The 20,155-nt window shown below is 44.5% G+C and overlaps 1 protein-coding gene across 1 annotated transcript in view; it reads right to left on the bottom strand.

The window, feature by feature from the left end:
• The window catches only part of PLCG2 (phospholipase C gamma 2), a 141,838-nt gene that overhangs the window by 3,938 nt on the left and 117,745 nt on the right, over positions 1–20,155 (bottom strand). The window contains exon 31 of the mRNA XM_082712007.1: positions 18,183–18,271. Within this exon, the coding sequence (XP_082568133.1) occupies positions 18,183–18,271 (89 nt within the window). The remainder of the gene's footprint in view (positions 1–18,182; positions 18,272–20,155) is intronic.

A 20,155-nucleotide genomic window follows, 5' to 3' on the forward strand; every position in this document is an offset into this window, starting at 1 on the left:
TTCTGTGATTTCATGCAAGTTTGAGGATTATTCAACTTTTGTGAAAAATGCTGCTGGTATGTTGATAAGGATTTCAGGGAATCTGTAGATTGCCTTGGGTAATACGGATATTTTAACGATATCCTGACAATCCATGAGCATGGTATAACTTCTAATTATGTCATCTTCAGTTTCTTGCATCAGTATCTTACAGTTTTCAGAGTACAGGTATTTCACCTCCTTGGTGAAATTTATTTCTAGGTACTTGATTCTTTATGATGCAATTGTGGACAGGATGTTTTCTTTTATTTCTCTTTCTGCTAACTCATTATAAGTGTACAGAAACAGGACAAACTTCTGTATGTTAACTTTGTATCCTGCAACTTAATTCATTTGTTAGTTATAATGGTTTTGTGTGTGTGTGTGTGTGTGTGAAGTTCTTAGGATTTTTCTATATATAGTATTGTGTCATCTGCAAAGTTTTACTTCTTCCTTACCATTCTGGTTTCTTTCTTTTTTTCTTTTCTTTTTTCTTTTTTCTTTTTTTTTTTTTTTTTTTTTGTCTTGTCTCACTGCTGTGGCTAGGACTTCCAATAGTATGTTGAATAAGGGTGGACACCCTTGCCTTGTTCTTGATCTTAGAAGAAAAGCTTTTAGGGATGCCTGGATGGCCCAGTGGGTTAAATCCTCTGCCTTTGGCTCAGGTCATGATCTCAGGGTCCTGGGATCAAGCCCTGCATTGGACTCTCTCTGCTCAATGGGGAGCCTGCTTCCCCCTCTCTGCCTGCCTCTCTGCCTACTTGTGATCTCTCTCTCTCTCTGTCAAATAAATAAATAAATAAATAAATAAATAAATAAATAAAATCTTTTTTTTAAATAATAAAAAAAGAAAAGCTTTTAGTTTTTCACTGTTGAGTATGATGTTAGCTCTTGGTTTGTCAAATGCAGCCTTTATTACTTTGAGTTATGTTCCCTCTATACCCACTTTGAGAGTTTTTATGATAAACAGATGTTGAATTTTGACAAATGTTTTTCCTGCATCTATTGAGATGGTGTTTATCCTTTGTCTTATTAGTGTGGTATATACTTTGATTTGTGGAAAATGAACATTCTTGCTCTCCTGAAATAAGTCCCCCTTGATGGTGGTGAATGGTGCTTGTGTTGTTGAATTCACTTTGCTACTATGTTGCTGAGGATTTTTCCATCTATGTTTATCAGGGATACTGGTGTATAATTTTCTTTGTGGGTGTGTGTGTCTGGTTTTGGTATCAGTATAATGCTAGCCTCATAGAATGAATTTTGAATCATTATTTCCTCTTCTGTTTTTGGAATAGTTTGAGAAAGATAGGTTTCTAACTCTTCTTTATAAAAGTGTTTGGTAAAAGGACGTCTGGGCAGCTCAGTTAGTGAAGCATCTGCTTTTGACTCAGGTCATGATCCCAGGGTCCTGAAATCAAGTGCCACATCTAATTTTCTCTCTCTCAAATAAATAAAATCTTCAAAAAAAATAAAAATAAAAATAAATACTTGGTAGAATTTACCTGTGAAGCCATCTGGTCCTGAGCTTTTGTTTGTTGTGAGTTTTTTGATCATTGATTTGACTTCCTTACTAGTCTATTTTTTTCTTATTCAGTCTTGGAAGATTGTATGTTTCTAGGAATTAATCCATTTCTTCTAGGTTGCCCAGCTTGCTGGTGTATAATTTTTGTAGTAGTCTTTTATAATCCTTTATATTTCTGTGGTATCAGTTGTAACTTTTTCTGCATCTGTTTGAAGTCCCCTTTGATTTCAGGTCCGATGAGTCTGACTAAAGGTTTATCAATTTTATCTTTTCAAAAAAAAAAAAAACAGCCTTTAGTTCCACTGACTTCTTTTTGTAGACACTATTTCATTTAATTCCATTCTGATTTTTATTACTTCCTTGTTTCTATGAACTTTGCGCTTTGTTTTTTGTCCTTCCTCTAGTTCCTTTAAGTAGAAGTAGAGATTGTTTGAGGGTTTTTTTTTGTTGTTTCTTGAGGTAGGTCTGTATTTCCATAAACTTTACTCTGAAAACTGCTTTTCCTGCATCCCAAACATTTCAAAATGTTGCATTTCCATTTTCATTTGTCTCACGTGTTTTCTGATTTCCTCGTTGACCCACTGTTATTTAGTATCATGTTAGTTTCCTTGTTTTTCTCCAGTTTTTAAAATAATTGATTTCTAGTTTTAGACCATTGTGGTTGGAAAAGATGTTGAATATGATTTCAGTCTTCTTAAATTTAATGACACTTGTTTTGTGGCCTAGAGTGTGACCTGTCCTGGAAGTTGTTCCATGTGCCCCTGAAAAAGAATGTATATTCTGCTGGTTTGGGATGGAATGTTCTGTATATATCTGGTCTAATGTGTCACTCAAAACCACGGTTTCCTTTCTGATTTTATGTCTGGATAATCTCTCCATTGACTTAAGTGACATGTTTAAGTCCCCTCCTATTATTTGATTGTCCATTTCTCCCTTTATGTATTCATACAGCTGATTTTACAACAGCTGTATCCTCTGACTGGATTGAGCCCTTTATTGTTATATAACATCTTCCCCTCTTGTTACACCTTTTTTTTAATCTTTTTTTTTTTAAGATATAAGTATTGCTGCTGCAACTTTTTATTTCACTTCCATTTGCATGGAATATTTTCCATCGCCCCACTTTCAGCGTTTATACGTCCAAAGTGAGTTTCTTGGAGGCAACATCACAGATAGAACATTTAGTCCGTTGACATTTAACATAATTACTGATAGGCATATACTTATGGCCATTTTGTTCATTGTTTCCTAAATGTTTTTGTAGTTCGTGTTCCTTTCTTCTCTTAGTCTTTCAGGATTTGATGACTTTCTTTAGTGTTACGCTTGGATTCGTCTCTGGTTTTTGTGTATCTATTATAGGTTCTTGGTTCTATAGGTTCTTGACTACCGCAAGGGTCACATATGATATCCTGTGTACACAGCAGCCTGTACTAAGCTGATGATCTCTTTAGTGCGAACCAAAGTTTGAACAGCCTTAAAGTACTACATTTTTACTCTCTTGCTTCACATTTTCTGTATAAGGCATCACATTTTACATCTTCTTCTTTTGTGTCCCTTAACTAATTTCCGTCCACGTAACTGATTTTACTACTTTTGTATTTTAACCTTTGTATGAGCTTCATAAGTGATTGATCTCCTACCTTTATGTTTGCTTTTACCAGAGAAATTTTTTCCTTGCATAATTTACTACTAGTTATGGGCCTTTCTTTTTGACTGAATCAAGTCCCTTTAATGTTTCTTGTAAGACTGGCTTAGCAGTGATAAACTCTTTTAACTTTAGTCTGGGAAACTCTCCTTCAATTCTAAATATCTTGCCAGGTGGAGTATTATTGGTTGTAAGGTTTTTGTTGTGTTCTGTTTTGTTTTTTGCTATCAGCACTCTGAATATATCCTACCACTCCCTTTTGGTCTGCAAAATTTCTGCTGAAAACAATCAGCTGATAGCCCTTTTGGGGGGTTCCCTTGTATGTAACTATTTGCTTTTCTCTTGATTTTAAGATTTTATTTTTATCTTTACTCTTTGACATTTTAATTATTATGTGTCTTGATGTGAACTTGGGTTCATTTTATTTGGGACTCTGTTTCCTGGATGTGGATGTGTTTCCTTCTCTTCCTTAGCAAAGTTTTCAGCCCCTCTCTCTTCTTTCTGGGACCCCTATAATGTGAAAGTATAGAATACTTGATGTTTCCCAAAGGTCCCTTCACCTGTCGTCATTATTTTTTTTATTCTTTTTGCTGTTTAGCTTGGACACTGCCCACTGTCCCACTGTCCCACCCGGATACTTCCCACTGCTTCATCTTCCAGATCACTGATCTGCCCTACAGCCTTCACTCTGCTTTTGAGTCCCTCTAGTGTCCTTTTAAGTTACTGCACTCAATGCTGACTGGTTCTTCTTTATATTTTCTGTCTCTGTTAAAATTCTGAGTTCACCCAAGTCTGGTGAGCATCTTTATGACCATTACTTTAGACTCTTAACTAGGTAGATTATGTATCTTCATCTCATTTAGTTCTTTTTCTAAGGTTTTATCCTGTTCTTTCATTTGTAACATAGTCCTCTGTCTTGTTTTGTTTGTCTGTGGATTAGCAGCTCCTGGTCTTCAAAGCAGTGGCTTTATGTCGATGTCCTGTGGAGCCCAGTAGTGCAACGGCCCCTGGTCACAAGAACCAGGAATTCCAGGCAGGTCTCTCATGTGGGTTGTGTATGCCCCTCTATGGTGATTGGGTCTACCTCTCCCTCCGCAGGAGTCACTGTGGAGGGGCTCTGGTCTTGACCTGCTGTGAGGGGGTGGGGTGGTGGTCTGCAGGAGAATGCTAGTGGGGTGAATGGCGCTAGCAAAGTAGATGGAGAGTGTCGGAACCGGCCGCCCCCAGCATCCTGCCCCGCTCGGCAGAAGGAGGGCAAGGCACGTGGAAGCTGCCTGCACTTCCATTCCTAGAGAAAACTCCTACGGCCCCCTGACCCTCCAGCACATGGCCCGAAATTGGTAACTCCTTCACGTGTCACCTGGATGCTTACGACTGCTGCCTCTGTGCTGGGTCTTGGACGGAGTGATAGAGCCCCACGGCCCTATGCGCGTGGAGTCTTGGTTTCCTCTGGCCCACTGGCTCTCATGGAGTTCAGCTGCACTTTGATTTTCAAAGCCAGACTGGGGGCTCATCTTCCTAGGGCAGGTCCCCAGGGCTAGGCGATCCTGATGTGGGACTGGATTCCCTTGCTCTTCAGGGAGCATCTCTGCACTGTGATGTTCCTCCCGCTTGTGGGTGCTTGCCCTGGGGGGGGGCAAAAGCCCAACCTTGTCTCGCCCCTCTGACCCTTCTTGCTGTGGCTTTTTCTTAGGTCTTTAGCGGAGGACAGTTGGCTGTGCTGGACTTCGGGGTCATTTTCAGAGTGTGTGCATTATCTGTAGATGTTGTCTCAGTGTGTCCGTGGGAGGAGATGAGCTCAGGATCCTCCTAGTCTGCCCTCTGCTGACTCGGATGGAAAAGACTGTTGCTGCGGAGGTCAGTCTGTCGGTCACTCTTACTGATAGCGTAGTTCAAGTGAGATGCCAGCGCTATAGAAATGTGCCATCAGTATTCGTGAATGGGTTTCTCTTTCATTTATTTTTACAAGAAAGCAGACTCTGACCATACCTTGCCCTGCAATTTTTTTTTTCCCCACCTTAACAACCTAACAAAACATTGTGGACATCCGCCAGGACAACACAAGTGTGACTTGGGAGAGGGGGAGGGCACGGCAAAGGTTACTCTGGCCCCGTGCAGAGGTGCAGAGGGAGAGGAGGAAGATGCACAGTCCTTGTCCTTGTGACTAGACTGAAGTTTATGTCTTTTCTCAAGGAAACCAGCTTTCCTTCCTCCTAGGAATAAAGCAGAGGGACTCCTGGGTGGCTCCGTCTGTTAAGCATCCAGCTCGGTGTCAGCTCAGGTCGTGATCTCAGGGCGCTGATTTTGAGCCCCGTGTCAGACCCCGTGCTCAGCACAGAGCCTGTTAAAGATTCTCTCTCCCTTTCCTTCTGCCCCTCCCACTTGTGCTCTCTCTCTCTCAAATGAAATCTTAAATGCAGTTTCTGCTCTTTTTTTTTTTTTTTTAAAGTCTTAGTCCTGTACTACAAATGATCTCTCTTAACCTTCTCGCTACCTAGAATAAAACCACTTCTGTTGGTTTCGCTCATAATGACTTCTGTTCAGGTTAAGTTCAAAATCCATGTTCTCTATGAACACACCTGCACTTCCAGACCTTGATCTCATTTTTCTGAACCCCAAAGCATTTACAGCGTGTTATAAAAGCCAGCACTCGGTATTCCGTAACAAACATTTAAAGAGGGATGTAGCAACATCGACACGGTTTAATGAATAACTGTAAACATCTGTGGAGATGCCAGAGGGGAAACCGAAGGTTGTCTGCCCTGCGCACCCTTCCTGATCGACGCTCCCTCACTCCCTCTTAGAACTTTGGGATTGTCATGTCCTGGTTTTCTTGAGAGTCTGAGTTTTCACATAAAATTTAGCTTTTTCCAAGCCTCCAGTTATTTTTCTTTGTTTTAATGAAGATTTTATTTGAGAGGGAGAGAGCGGGTGTGCACATGAGCGGGGTGAAGGGGGCAGGAGGAGGAGAAGCAGACCCCCCGCCGAGCAGGGAGCCTGACATGGGGCTCGATCCCAGGACCCTGGGATCATGACCTGAGCCGAAGGCAGACACTTAACCAGACGGAGCCCCCCCCCCCCCCGGCACCTCCTACAGTTACTTGTTTTCTAACTGAGGTTACTAATTTCAGTGGTCACCATTGCTTCTTGCATTGTAGTCCTTCTTGCCTACAGAAGGACTTCGGTAGCTCTTTTTTAGCAAAGGTTTATTAGTACTAAATTACCTATCCCTGTAGGTCTGAAAACGACCTGCATTTTGCCCTCCCTGTTGAACAGTTGATTATTAGGATCCAGAATGTCTAGACGTACAGCTTTCTGTCTTAAGTGTTGTGAAGACAGCCCTTAGTCTGTAGAGGGGAGGACTTGTGGTCTGCCAGTCCTTCACAGAATCCTTTATAGGTAACCTGCTTTTTCGTTTTTATAATTTTCTCTTTGCTCTGGTATTCTGCACCTTCACTGGGATGTGTCTTATGTGCACGCGTACACGTGCATAACAAAATTTGAAAGCAAATTCCCGAACATAATCTTCACATTTACAGATTCTTTCCTTAACCATATCCATATCCTTAACCGTATCCATTCTGTAAATGAATTTCCCACTTACTAAGCTTTAAAAAAAAAAAATGAAGATTTTCCAAACTGTATTCCTAGGATTTCTAACTGGCCCTCTCATTCCTCCATAACAGTATAAAAAAAAAAAAAAGAAAGAAAGAAAAGCTGGTTCTTTTTGAAATGCAGATACTCCGCGGATTCTTTTTCTTTTTAAATTACTTCGTTTTTAGATTCACTGGGGGAATCCTCTTGCTTTTATATGTGTTAGCTCTGTTTTCCTTGAGGATCTTAAAATTTTAATGTGCAAGGTCATCCTGAATGGGGTTTCTTTCCTCCCCGAATCTGTACATTGGTATCTGGTTTCCTGCAGTTTTGTTGTTGGTTTTTTTTTTTTTTTAATTATTTAAGTAATCTCTATACCCAAAGTGGGGCTCAAACTCAGGACTCTGAGATCAAGACCTGAGCCAGCCAGGGGCCCCCGTCTCTTCCTGAATGTTCTAAGTGGGGGACTCCCAGGGCAGGGCCAACAAAGGGCTAAGCTGATTGTTCAGAGCTCTAGGTCCCCAGGAATAGTAGGTATCCTGGGTACAGGGCTGTGTCCACTTTTATCCCCAATGCCTCCCACAGGCAGCTGATGGCTGACCTGAGTCCTAGGCATATGCCATTTCCTGTTTTCTGAAGCATGTTACAGGAGAGGAAGCTTCACCTAGCCCTGAATCCTGAATCATCTAATTGCGTATGGCCTTCAGCCCCCACTGCATTAGCATCCAAAAAGGATAGGAAATAAATGAATTAAATACTCAAACACAAGGAGCTGTGAAAAGAACAGGTCTAAAAGAAGCAGACTGAGTCAGTAAAGGTAATCCTAGAAATGGTAGGAATTTGTGAAATAAAAACCAAGATGATCATGAAAAGAATATGTATTTGTACTTGTTGTAAGGCTCTTATATCTCCAATTTTTATTCTAGAGACATATATATTTCCTATTACAGAAAATTATCCCATAAGGGAAAAGAAAAAAAAAAAAAAAAACTCGGAAGAGACTCCTTTTATCCTAGAAGAAAATGAGAAGGCTCTTATAACTGGTCCAGAAAGTCTGACAAATGAGGTCTTTAACATCTGTTAGGTGTAGTTAGCACTTATTCCAGTTCCATTCCAGATGTGCACAGTTCTGAGAAAGACGGCCTCCAAGTAATTGTTAGGAAGTCCGTCAAACAAAACCGGATGGAAAACTACAGACTGTCCGTACAAAAGTCCTAAATAAAATACTAACGCCTGGGTCATGGAAGCGCGGCAAACTACCACCCTACTGTATTGAGCTCAGAAGTTCTCCTTGCTGCTCTAAGAGGACTGTTTCACACGTCTTGCTCAGACCTCCCTGGTCTCAGCTAATGGCCTTACTTCTTGTTTTACGTGGAACAGAGGAGGAAGTGCGTGGGAGAGCTGCCCATCTCGGGTCTGTGTGCCATGTCCATTCTTTCCTGCTGGCCCCAGGGTCCCCTCTGCCCTGCACCAGCCTTCCCTTCTCTCATAAATGACTCCGGCAGCAGCACATCCGTCGCACAAAGCCCTACCTCAGCCCCCAGCCCCCCCCAGCTATGAACCATCATGTCTCTTGTCACCTTCACACCCAATGTCCTGGGATACGTCCTGTGCTCCCCAGTAATACATCAGCTACTCCTACTTTGGTTTTTAACATTTAAATTTCGTTTACTAATTATATAAGCACAAAGTTGAACGTGAAGAAGCACTCTAAGGATTATTAGCCAACCCCCCCCCCAAAAAAGTCCCAGCCTCTTCCTGTTCTCCCACCCCAGCTCTCATGATCCCTGCTCATCAAAATTGGGAATTTCTTTTTTTTTTTTTTAATATTTTACTTTTTATTTGAGAGAGAGCTTGAGCAAGGAGGTGAGAGGGAGAGGCAGACTCCCCGTGGGGCTGGGAGCCCAATGCGGGACTCAATCCCAAGGACTCCAGGATCATGACCTCAGCTGAAGGCAGTCGCTTAACCAACTGAGCCACCCAGGCGCCCCAAAATTGGGAATTTCTTTTGATTATTGACAAAACAAAACAAAACTTAAAATGCAAAGTCTTGGTTTTTCCGTTTTTAGGAATTATCTTTGGAGAGAAAGGTCTGTTTTCGCCAGTTCTCTTATGTTCCCCTATGGTGATATGTCCATTTGGGGAGGTAGGAGTTTGTTTATTATGATTTTATTATTCCCACCTTGAACCCTTGCACCATCTGTAATCCTTTCTTTTAGGTGGATCTACGTATTTTTAAAACTTAGGGTCCTTGAAGTGTTGGAGAATATCTTCGTTAATAAACCGTATCTGGCCTGTGACAAGATCTTCATGGAGTTCTGTACCTTTTGGTGTTTTGTGGGGTTTTTTGTTTTGTTTTAATCCCCCACTGATGCTTTAATATTTCATAAGATAAAATGAAGTCGTACTGCAAGTACAGAGAGTTCCCCCATATCTTTCATCACCCCCACTCTCCAGGGCTAAGGCCCCAAACACCCACAGGGCAATGAGCCAAACTAAGAAGTTCACTACACCCTGGTTTTCACTGGCTTTTCCCCAGGGTCCAAGATCCCACATTGCCTGTCTCGCTGTATCTCCTTAGAGGCTTCTAGTCTGTGACCAACCCCCCCATCCTGTCATCTTTTAGGACCTTGACACTTTGGAAGAGGTTAGCCAGTAATTCTGTACCATGTCCTACTATCTGGGTTTGGGGGTCTTCCCGTGATTTCTTTGTCTGGCGTGGTGCAGCTCGGGCGGAAATGTCAAAGAAGTGATGTAGCCTTCTCAGGAGGTAGGTGATGTGGACGTGGTGACCTTGATCACTTGGTTCATTCTCTTTCCAGTCAGTAAATATCTTGAAGGAAGATGCTTTGAGACTATGCAGATGTCCTGTGTCTCCTCAAACTGCCACTAATTTTATGGCATCCCTTAGATCTTACCGGTAGCAATTACTGTGGCGTTGCAAAGGGGGTTTCCTGTTTCTCTCATTCCCTTGTACATTTATTAACTGGAGGTCTTCTGTAAGGAAGAGCGGTCTCTTCCAATGCAAATGTGCATTTGTTTCTGTGTGTCTGTGTGTGTATGTACACTTTAAAGTTATTGTATAGCGATACCTCTGATTCCCATCAAATAATTTTTGGAAGGGTTGGAATATATTTCTATTCGTTCAGGTGGTGTTTATAAGTTATATTCCTCTTTTAAAATGATTTTAAGTAATCTCTACACCCAGCATCGGGCCTGAACTCACAACCCTGAGATCGAGAGTTGTTTGCTCTCCCAACTGAGCCAGCCAGGGGCCCCATAAGCTGTACACTTTCCTCATTTAGATTTCACTAATGTGTTGTTACAGTTTTTTATCAGTATCAAGAATGAGATTTCCTGGGGCGCCTGGGTGGCTCAGTGGGTTAAGCCACTGCCTTCAGCTCAGGTCATGATCTCAGGGTCCTGGGATCGAGTCCCACATCAGGCTCTCTGCTCAGCAAGGGCCGGCTTCCCTTCCTCTCTCTCTGCCTGCCTCTCTGCCTACTTGTGATCTCTCTCTCTGTCAGATAAATAAATAAAATTCTTAAAAAAAAAGAATGAGGTTTTCTTTCTGTCCCTGCCTCTCACCCTACATTTCCAAGTGTTCTTTCTAGAATAAAGGGGTTAGACAATAAATACAAGACCAATAAAAATCAGTCCCCTTACAAGGGGAGTCTTTAAATATATAGACTTATTTGTGGATGGAGATAATCAGTATAAATTGTGAAGAGATAAAATTACTTTGACTGGTTACCTCTGTGGCATTTAGTGATTAATGTGTTGCCACTAGAAGTGTTGACCCAACCTTGCATTATATATTATAAACTACTCAGTTGTGATACATTGTTCTAGAAAAGAGCTGGAAATGACTTGCTGTTTCTTGAAAGAATTATCTGCGACTCTTGAGGGGAAAAATAGGGAGAGGTGCACTACCTTCAGTGTTGACAGAGACTTCTGTAGCTTCAAGACATTGATGCAGTATTTCCATTTTTCTGTTGACCTCAGGGGGTTGACGTTAGAATCATGTTCTTTAAATCCAGATGGAACTTAGCTATACAACCATCCAGATCTAATACCTGTTTTACCTGATAGATGTTCTAGTGCTAGAGGACTTCTTGAGTTTTCTACTGCTTCTTAAAACACTTTTGACCCGTGTATATTCTTCAAGGCAATCACCCATTGGCCCTAGTTTACAGATGTAAATTATTTTAGGGTTCACTCTCCTCCTCCATATTTTCTCTTCTATTGTGCCTGCTCTTAATTTGGCCTTCATGAGGCAGGCAGAGATTCATTTAATGGATCTTAATGAATCTGTTTTTTTCTTCTATGTTTTATGTTACAGTCAGGGGGCTTTTACCTTTATTTTGTTCCTACCAACTTCTCTGATCGGTGTTTTAAAAAATTCCAAGATGAATAGTTAGTGTATGTTGTCTTCAGTCTTCTCTCGTTTTAAGGCAAGAATTTTCCTCTTCTCAATGTAGTATGGCATAAATATTTTACTGCTGTTTAGATAACCGTTTTCATTTGTTTTATCGAGGAATTGCTTTTCCAGTGGTGAACATTTGGGCTTTCTTTTATTATCTTCCAAATCTTACCGACTTAGGAAATCCTTCTCCCTCAAAATGTATTTAAGTTGTCTTTGTGACCAATTATGCTATCGAGTTTTCTAAAGTTTCTGGGAAACAGAAGGAACCAGGGTATATTATCCACTGGTTGGATACAAAGGTGTTTATCTCTTAAATCAAGCTCATTAACGTGGACTTGATCATCTGTCCTCGCTGATTTTTTTTTAATCAAGTAATCTTTGTGGGCACTTTTGTTTATAGACTGAGGGATGATGCTGTGTCCTAATTAAACCCCAAGGCCTCTTGCATACCTTTGTAAACCAAACTACCCTTCTGTACGGTTTCTCTTAATGATCTTAGAGACTTTTGATTGTAAGTCATACTTTTTTTTGAGAGAGAGAGAGAGAACAAGCAGTGGAAAGGGAGAGAGGGAGAGAAGCAGACTCCCCTGTTGAGCAGGAAGCCGACCACTCAGAGGTCATGACCCGGGCTGACGGTAGTTGCTTAATCTACTGAGCCGCCCAGGTGCCCCTAAATTATACTTCGAGACTAATTTTTCTTTCCCAATTTCTTCCAGCAATTCTTCCACTCCTTGGCAGGGAGGGGTTGTTACCTTTGCTCGTGCAATACCCTGTTGGTTTTAGGCTTGTTTCTTGTAAAAACTGCAGTTAGATTTTCTAACTTTTCTAATGAGAGAATTCAGCCCATTCGCTGGATCAAGTTATGTTTCATCCCTTCCATTTTGATTACTGTACATTTTTCTTTCATTTTTTAAAAATTTTATCCCTTATTTTTATTCCCGGTCAACTTCCTGTTTGTTTTCTAATGGTCCTAATGAAGTTTCACACCCAAGTAGCAGAATTAGCTCTCCGACTTGCAGGATGCTTTATTTGCCAACCGGGAACCCCCAGGCATCAAAGTCAAAACTTTTTAGGATGCCTTTAGATATTTTCAGTTCCAGACTAGAAGAGAATTTCTCACAGTGTATTTCTGTTTCAGGAACACCTGTATTCACCGACACAAAATCTTAATCAGACTTCGACTATAAAATGTAGCTGTACCGAGTTATTTCCCTTTCTTCCTCTAGGCGTTCCTGAGGTGTCCTTTACGGGGTGGGGGAATGCAGATCTCAAAACTGTGCATGTCCACACCTGCATTTCTGTTGCCTTGACATGTGCGTGGCTGCAGACCAAGTTCTTCCGTCCTCCTAGGGCTGAAGAGGGCGAGTCTGCTTTTAGCTGTATTTTCTTCATAGATAACTCAGTACGTCGAGAAGTCTAGCTTTTTATTTATCCTTGGAATTCCAAAGTTTGACAGGCTCACCTCGGCTGCTCTGGGCGTGCTTCCAGACCACCCCAGGAAAGCAAATACCACGATAAAGTGAGTCCATTGAATTGGTCTGACTTCCCAGCGCATCTGCCTTTTTATCCCGAGCACTCTGCAGCGGTCTGTTAGTGTGCGATGACATGGTCTAAAAAAAAATGTACGTATCCTCATTGAAAAATACCTTGTTGCCCCCAAATGCTCCCCATGACGTGAGGTGCTCAGCCAGCCCATCCTTCTGCAGGGGAGGGTCGTGCCTCGATCTCGCCGCGGTCAGGGCGGCCGCTGCCGTGTCGGGGGCCGCGGCAAGTGCAAAGCCTCGGCTCCCCCCGCTGATTCCTTCCGCTGGAGCACACGGAGGCCATCGGGGTCCTCTTACGCCAGAGTAATCCAGATGCGAACAGCAAGGATCGCCATAACGGAAGTTTTACTGGAATGTGCCAGAGAGAGGAGTGAGCAAATGGTTTTGGAAAAATGGTGCCACTCGACTTGCCCAACACAGGGTTGCCCCAAAGTTTTACTTTGTTTAAAAAAAAAAAAAAATCCGTATCTGCCAGGCACGATAAAACAAGGATGCCTGTGCAAGAACGCAACTCGGGGTGTGGTGTGTTTTCTGTTCATCCCTCCAGGGACTCGAGTAGACCCTCGAGTAGCAGCAAATACGAGAAGGTTCCCTGCAGCGACTGTCATGGGTGGCGCCTACCCACCTGCCCCGGCTGGCTCCAGGGCAGCGCGCAGGGAGGTCCCACGGCTGCTCTCCGAGCCTGCATCCTGGTGCTGTGGCTCCGGCAGGGGAGCCGTTTCTTCAGGTTCTCTTTTGGGTCACTAATGCGGATCAATGTTGATGCATTGAATTTTTGGAGTCAAGGTATCTGGGTTTTGTTTCAAATTCTAGAAAGTTGTCTTTTCAGTGCTCTCCTGAGACGTTCCTGAAAATCTGTAGGACGTGCATGGCCGGGTTCTCTGAGGACGCTTCTAGGGCTCGGCTCCGCTGCCGGCCGCGGGTGCCACCTGTTCGCTGGGGTCTGTCGGCTGCTTACTGCCCTGGGCCGGGTTCTCAACCACGTACCGCTCGCAGTGTTTGGTCTGCTGAGTCGTCACATCGGGTTGGTGGGGGTTTGTGGCAGGCACAGGAGTCTCTGCTCTTTGGGGTCAGACTAGCAAAGGCTAGCTGCTGAGGCACAGGGAGGGTCTTCCCAACTGTAGGGAAATCGTCACCATCCGCCAAAACCAGCACCAGCTCAGCTTCAGGGAGCTGCTCCCCCACTGGTCTCTAGAGCCTTCTGCAAAGGGCTTCACTGGTCTCTTCCAGCTGAGCCCGCCCGCCCTGGTCTTTGCACCCCTCAGCACCCCCAAGCACAACCTGCCACAGGATCCATCCCCAGAGCTCCCAGCTATTGTCCGCTTTGCCCGTCAACAATAACTAGGGTGCACAGTCCAGTTCTCACGCTCTGTCCTGTCCCATTCTTCTGAATCTCCCCAGTGGAAATCATTGGAATGGGAGCCTTTTTTCAGTTAATGGCAAGACTGGATAGACTACATCCACTTAAAAGAAACTACTTTCAGAGAACAAGTCCATATGCTTTCAAAAAGATGGTTTTTTTTTTTCCCCTTCCTGATCTAGTAGTCCATTACTACATACCTAGCCCCAGGAAATGATTTTTAATCACAAAAAGGTTTATGAAGACCTTCATTATTTATAAAGTAAAAAACGGCCAACCCACTTAATTGTCCATCACGAGGAGCATGGCCAAGGGGCTGCGGGACCCTCACCTGAAGAAACAGGCATTCACGGCTTTGGACATCATCACCTAGAGCAAGGCTTCAAGTCCTCTGGGAAGTAGGTAAAGGGCGCCCATTCGTGTGTCCCGCGCAAACCCAGCTGTGGATCTTTCGTGTGCAAAAAAGGAAAGCGGCCCGGATGCTCTCCGTGGTCGGGTACAGGTAGCCCACGGGGATTTCTCCTTCACCCGCTGCCGCCTCTGTTTCACTACTTCTCCAGTGTAGGAGAGAATCAAATGGTGTTGGAAAGATGCTTTGGAAACCACATGTACGGCTCCCAGGGCAGAGGACTGAGCGCTGATAAAGCAGTTGTGACATGTCAAAGGCCTCTTGAGAGGGAGCCGAAGCGCTCACTGACGTCTCCAGGAGCCCTCGACTCCCGCCAGCCCTCGCTGGATCAATTACTGCGTCAGAGGAGCCTGTTGTGAGGCCACTTACCAGTGTCTCCCTGGCATGAGAGAGGAGACGGTGATAACTAAAACAAGGTCTGACCTTGGGCAAGGAGAACGCCCAGGTGTACCCCACACCCCAGCTCGGCTCCCCAAAGACGCCGCGTCACACTGTGGGGCCAAAACTCCAAATGACGCCTGTGAGCACCTGAGGACCAGGTGACAGATGCGGAATTAAAGCTTAAAAACCATCAGCTGCCGTGAGGTTTGCACAGACTCAGACACCGTTTCTGCCAAAACTCCTTCAGAGAGCGGATCTGGGCACGTTCACGGTCCCCTTGGCACCCCCCACCACCCCCACCCAGAAGGTTCCTGCATGGAGGAAGTTACGTCTGGACAAATACATTTGCTTTTAAGTTTCTCTGCTGCTGGTGTTACCAAATTATTTATAACATTTCCAAGTTGTTTACAACAGCTCTGCAGAGCAATGTCTAGACCACCGCGGCCCCGTCCCCATCTGAAACCAAGTCTGTCACATCATTTTTCCATGAAATGCCTGCAGATGGGCTTTATGTGCACCGCGAGGAAACGCTGATTCCCTTCCCCAGGCAACAGAATCCCAGATCCTGCTGTGGCTCAGGGAGCGGTAAGCTTGACTAAGCCAGGGGTCTTCAAGCTTACTTGTTCCGAGTTTTCCAGGCTTACCATCCTGCTAAATACACTGATCCCGGGGCCGCCTGGGTGGCCCAGCCAGTTAAGTGTGTGCCTTCAGCTCGGGTCCTGGTCCAGGGGGTCCTGGGATCGGGCCCTGCGTCGGGTTCCCTACTCAGCGCAGGGTCAGCTCTTCTCCCTCTGCCCTCCCCACTGTCCCTGCTCCTGGTCGGCCTCTCTCTCGCAAATATCAAGAAAACAATAAATAAATTAGTCCCATATCTGGGAACCAAGCCAAAGAAAATAACTGAATCAAAGGAGGAAGACGATAATTACATTTGTAAGTGGATTCCACGAATGCCCTGCTTGGAGGAGTGATGATTGATCTACGTAGGGTCAGACCACTCGATGGAAAAACCTGTCCATCATTTAAGTGCTAATAAATTAGGTTAACTGTATGAAAAGTGTGGATAATTTCACTTAAAGCCGTTCTCATCAAGGACAGTTCTGCCAACCAGGGGACTTGGAATGATGTCTGAAGACAGTTTGGTTGTGATACAAGGTACGCTCAGCAGCCCCAAAGCAGGGGGCAGTCCTCACCACAAAGGATGACCTGTGAATGCCAGAGTTTAAAAAACAAAGTGGGGCGCCTGGGTGGATCAGTGAGTTAAAGCCTCTACCTTCAGGTCAGGTTAGGGATCGAGCCCCACAGGAGGCTCTCTGCTCAGCAGGGAGCCTGCCTCCCCCCCACCCCCGCCGCCCCTCTGCCTACTTGTGATCTCTCTCTGTCAAATAAATAAATAAAATCTTTTAAAAAATAATAAATAAATAAATAAATAAGTCTGTTTCTTGGTTTAAAAAAAAAGAAAGTGGACCTATGGATTTGTATTATTATCATACTTAAAGAAGGCATTGGCCTAGCAAGAGAAGGAATCAAACAGACCCGATGCTTACTGTATAAACTCATCTCTTCCTCCTAATTATAAACCTGTATAGTAGGCACAATCGGGGCTGTGTGTAGCCATTCGCACAACATAATGTATCTGGCTTAGGTCTCTTTAATGGACTTATTTAAGGAACTCAGTCTTATTTGGTGATAAATTGATGATGAAAGAGCCATTTAATTAAGTCTTGGGATGACTAACTGGGTTGTCCTTTCAGGACCGAACATTGCTATCACGGTAAGAATCACAAAAGTTGATTTTTTTGATCATTGAAGGTTCAAGTGACCATCCAGTTCATACGGAAGCGTTTCTGTTGCCTGAGTCTAAAGCACTGACGTATGGAATTTGTTTCAAAATGGAACACTTGGCATTATCCATCACCTGATCCTTTCAAGACACAATTTTGTCATCAGGAGTGCGTTTTCTACCAACACAAGTGATGCCTCCGTCACTGAGGTTCTCTGGCCCCCAAAGAACTATGCTTTTTAAGTGTCACTTCCTGCTTTTGGTGCTTTGTCTGTCTGTCCTTATCTTCGCATCCTTTTCCATTTCAATGTTTACAAAATGCTTTGAAGTGGAAAACTATCAAGGTTGCAAAAACGGAGTGCAAGGCAGACAGCCATGCAGAAATGCCTAATGTTCTCTCCTCTGAGTCGAGTTCATGAATTTTTACTGCACGGACTATGGCTACAGCTGTTAAAAGCCATCTCCACCCCCGCCATCTCCCTTCCCCGTTGGATGGTTCTCAGCTTTATTGTGGAAGTTGCCACATAAGCAACTTCCAAATCCCTGTTTAGTTCTTAAAGCCAAAACAACAAGTTAGAGGCTGTGAGTTCTCTATCCAAGGAACAACAGAGAAGGGAAGACGCATACCCAGGGCCAATGACCAAGGCCACATCAGGCCCCTGGGATCCAGAACCATGGTTTTTCTGGTTTATCCAAAGAGAAGTGGGGTGACCACACACTCACCCGGCCCATGCTGAGTTCTGTGGTGGGGAAATGGAAAGATCTTAGAAGACTGCATGGGCCACATCATGGGGTCTTGCAAAAACACATGCCAAGTGGGGCTCATTCTGTGGGAGAGGCCGTTCAGAGGATTGTGCAGCTCCAGAAATCACATATCCAGGCATTGTGCTAACAGCAAGCCGAGGCCTGAACCATCCCAGCCCGCTGCGGCCTTCATCGAGGCCAAGCCCTTCACGTCAACCCTCTGCAAACTGGTGAATCAAAAGAGAGATTACACGTCTTCAAGGACTTGGCAAAAGGACCAAGGTGGCTGGCTCCTTCAGGAGCAAAGAGAAGGACAAGAGTAGGGCGGAGCCCTGGGAATGTGCGGCCCCAGCGCAAGCCACAGCTCGGCCTTGGTGGGTGCTCTCAGCCCTTCTGAAGGGACCCCCCCACCACCGACAGCAGGGGGAGCAGGCAGGAAAGATGAACTATTCCAGGAAAGCATTATCTGGCTTGACTCTACTTGCTGAAAGGAAACTGTACGGAACTTCCAAAGAGCTTCACCCTTTCCAACTCCATGACCTGCTCAAAGCATCGTACGGCCTTGTCCAAGAAGGAAGAAGGAAGGATGCGAGGAGGAAGAGCCTGGGACCACGGAGGAATTCTTTGATGATCTGGCATGTCTCGCTCCACCATTCCCAATGGGTGTTTAAGTCCATCAGCCAACCATACCCAGAGGCCACTCCCTCCCCACCAGCAGACACAGCTCAGGGAACCCCCAACTGGCGTTTCTCCACTCACCAGGACTGGCTGCATCTCACAGAACACCAGGAGGGAAGCCAGCTCGATGTCTTCACTGTACCCGTTCTTCAGAGGAACAGATCTGAATCCTGCAGCAGAGAAGGGAAAGTAATGCAAAGACAGACCATTAACATCAGACCTTAGCTTTCTTAGGGTTCCTGGGGATCCCACGTTTGGTGCCAGAAGCAGATAAGTTAGTGGCCTATGCTGGGGCATGACTTTCTGGAAACCAGGGGTCCCCTCCTGATGGCCCGTGTTCCAGCATGCAGCTCCGACAGATGGCCCCACACAGAAAAGTGCAGTTAAAGATCTCTGCCATGTAGAAATGAAAATCATTCCCTCGAAAGAAATCCAAACATACAGAACACGACACATTTAGAGGGACTGCAGCTGTGGTTCAATTCCTTATGTCCTCTGGAAGCCAGAAGACTCACAGGAGTAACACACCTCTGTGTCCCCTCCTTCGTGTCTGGATTTACAAACCATAGGATGGGGGGGCGGGAGGGCGGGTCATCCTGAAGGATTTCTAATAGTAGGAAATCTGTCCCTGGCAGTCCCTAGCAGTATTGATCCTCCTCTGAAAGCCTTTCTCTATTTATAATTAGGACACTTATTGTTAAGTTATAATTTAGGGGGGAGGGTTGAGGTAGAGCTGATTTCCCCACACACAAATGTTTATGACAACACCTCTCAAAGGTTGGTTGGTTTGCTTGTTTTAACTTAGTCTAAACAAATACATAGTAAAAACTGAAATCTCGCCCCTACCCGCTCATAATCCCTTCTTCCCGAAGGAGCCATGTTCACAGTGTCTTCCCAAGACACTGTCGTGATTTCTTCTAAGTCACTAATGATAGTACTGGATGGTTTTCGTTTAACTTTCTGTTTTGGAGATGCTATGGCCCTAGTTTGTCTCAAAAGCTTCTACTTGCATTGTCTTCTCCTTCCCCTGGACAAGCCATGCCTGCATTAGGGCACGTGCACTGTTGCCTCTGACTTCCACCATCCGGGTCTGGGCTTGTCCGATGATCATTCTTGCTCTCTTGGAGCCTGCACGGTATCACTTGCCTGAGCCCTCTCTCCCTTCCCAGTGCTTTCGGTGAGGAAGTTGATGTACCTTTTGCAAGGCCACACCTCCTCTCTCCTTCCTTCCCCTAATTTGGGGAAGCTGAATCACTGTCTCTATAAGACACTCCGTGTAAATACCGCTGACCCTGGAGCAGCACAGGTTTGAACTGTGTGGGTCCACTTTATACACAGATTTTTTTTCCCGTTAAGTACAGTACTCTAAGTGTCTGAGCATGTTTTCTCTTCCAGCTTACCTGAAGAATACAGTATAAAATACAAAGTCTGTGTCAACTGACGGTTACGAGGCCTCTGGTCAGCCATAGGCTGTGAGCAGGTTTGGAGGGAGTCAAAACTCCTAGGTAGCTTTTTTACTGCTTGAGGCATGGACATCCCCAACTGCCACATTGTTCAAGGGTCAGGTATATAGTGTTTCATTTTCTAACCGTAATTCTTCCAGAAAAGGAGACTTGGTTATAAAGTTGTCATACATACAGCAAAGCTAAGGTATCAGTACAAGAACACTGTGTGCCAGCCACACAGATCTGTCATTAACCTTTTCCTATGTTTTTTTAACCACACTTACCCACTCCTCCATCTAGCATACAGGCGTGTAGATATGTGTCTCCACGTGAGACGCGGACACCTGGGTACGTCCCTCCTGCACGCTGGCAGGCGTCTCACAAGCTGGACCTCAGGACTTGGTGTCCGTGTCTTCCCACTGAAAATCTGTGCATTTCATTGTGTGTAAGTTTCAAACATCCAGTGCTCGTCGCCTTTTTACTGGACTTCTCTGTCAGTGCTTTTGTCGGCTCACCTTTCCCTCTCATTTTCTTCAGTACTACTTCGTGACACCTAAAATCCTTGAACGCCACGTACTTGAACGCATCCATTCTTCGGTTTTGTACCTG

Source organism: Mustela nivalis (genome assembly GCF_964662115.1).
Source record: "Mustela nivalis genome assembly, chromosome: 18".
Taxonomy (NCBI): Eukaryota; Metazoa; Chordata; class Mammalia; order Carnivora; family Mustelidae; genus Mustela; species Mustela nivalis.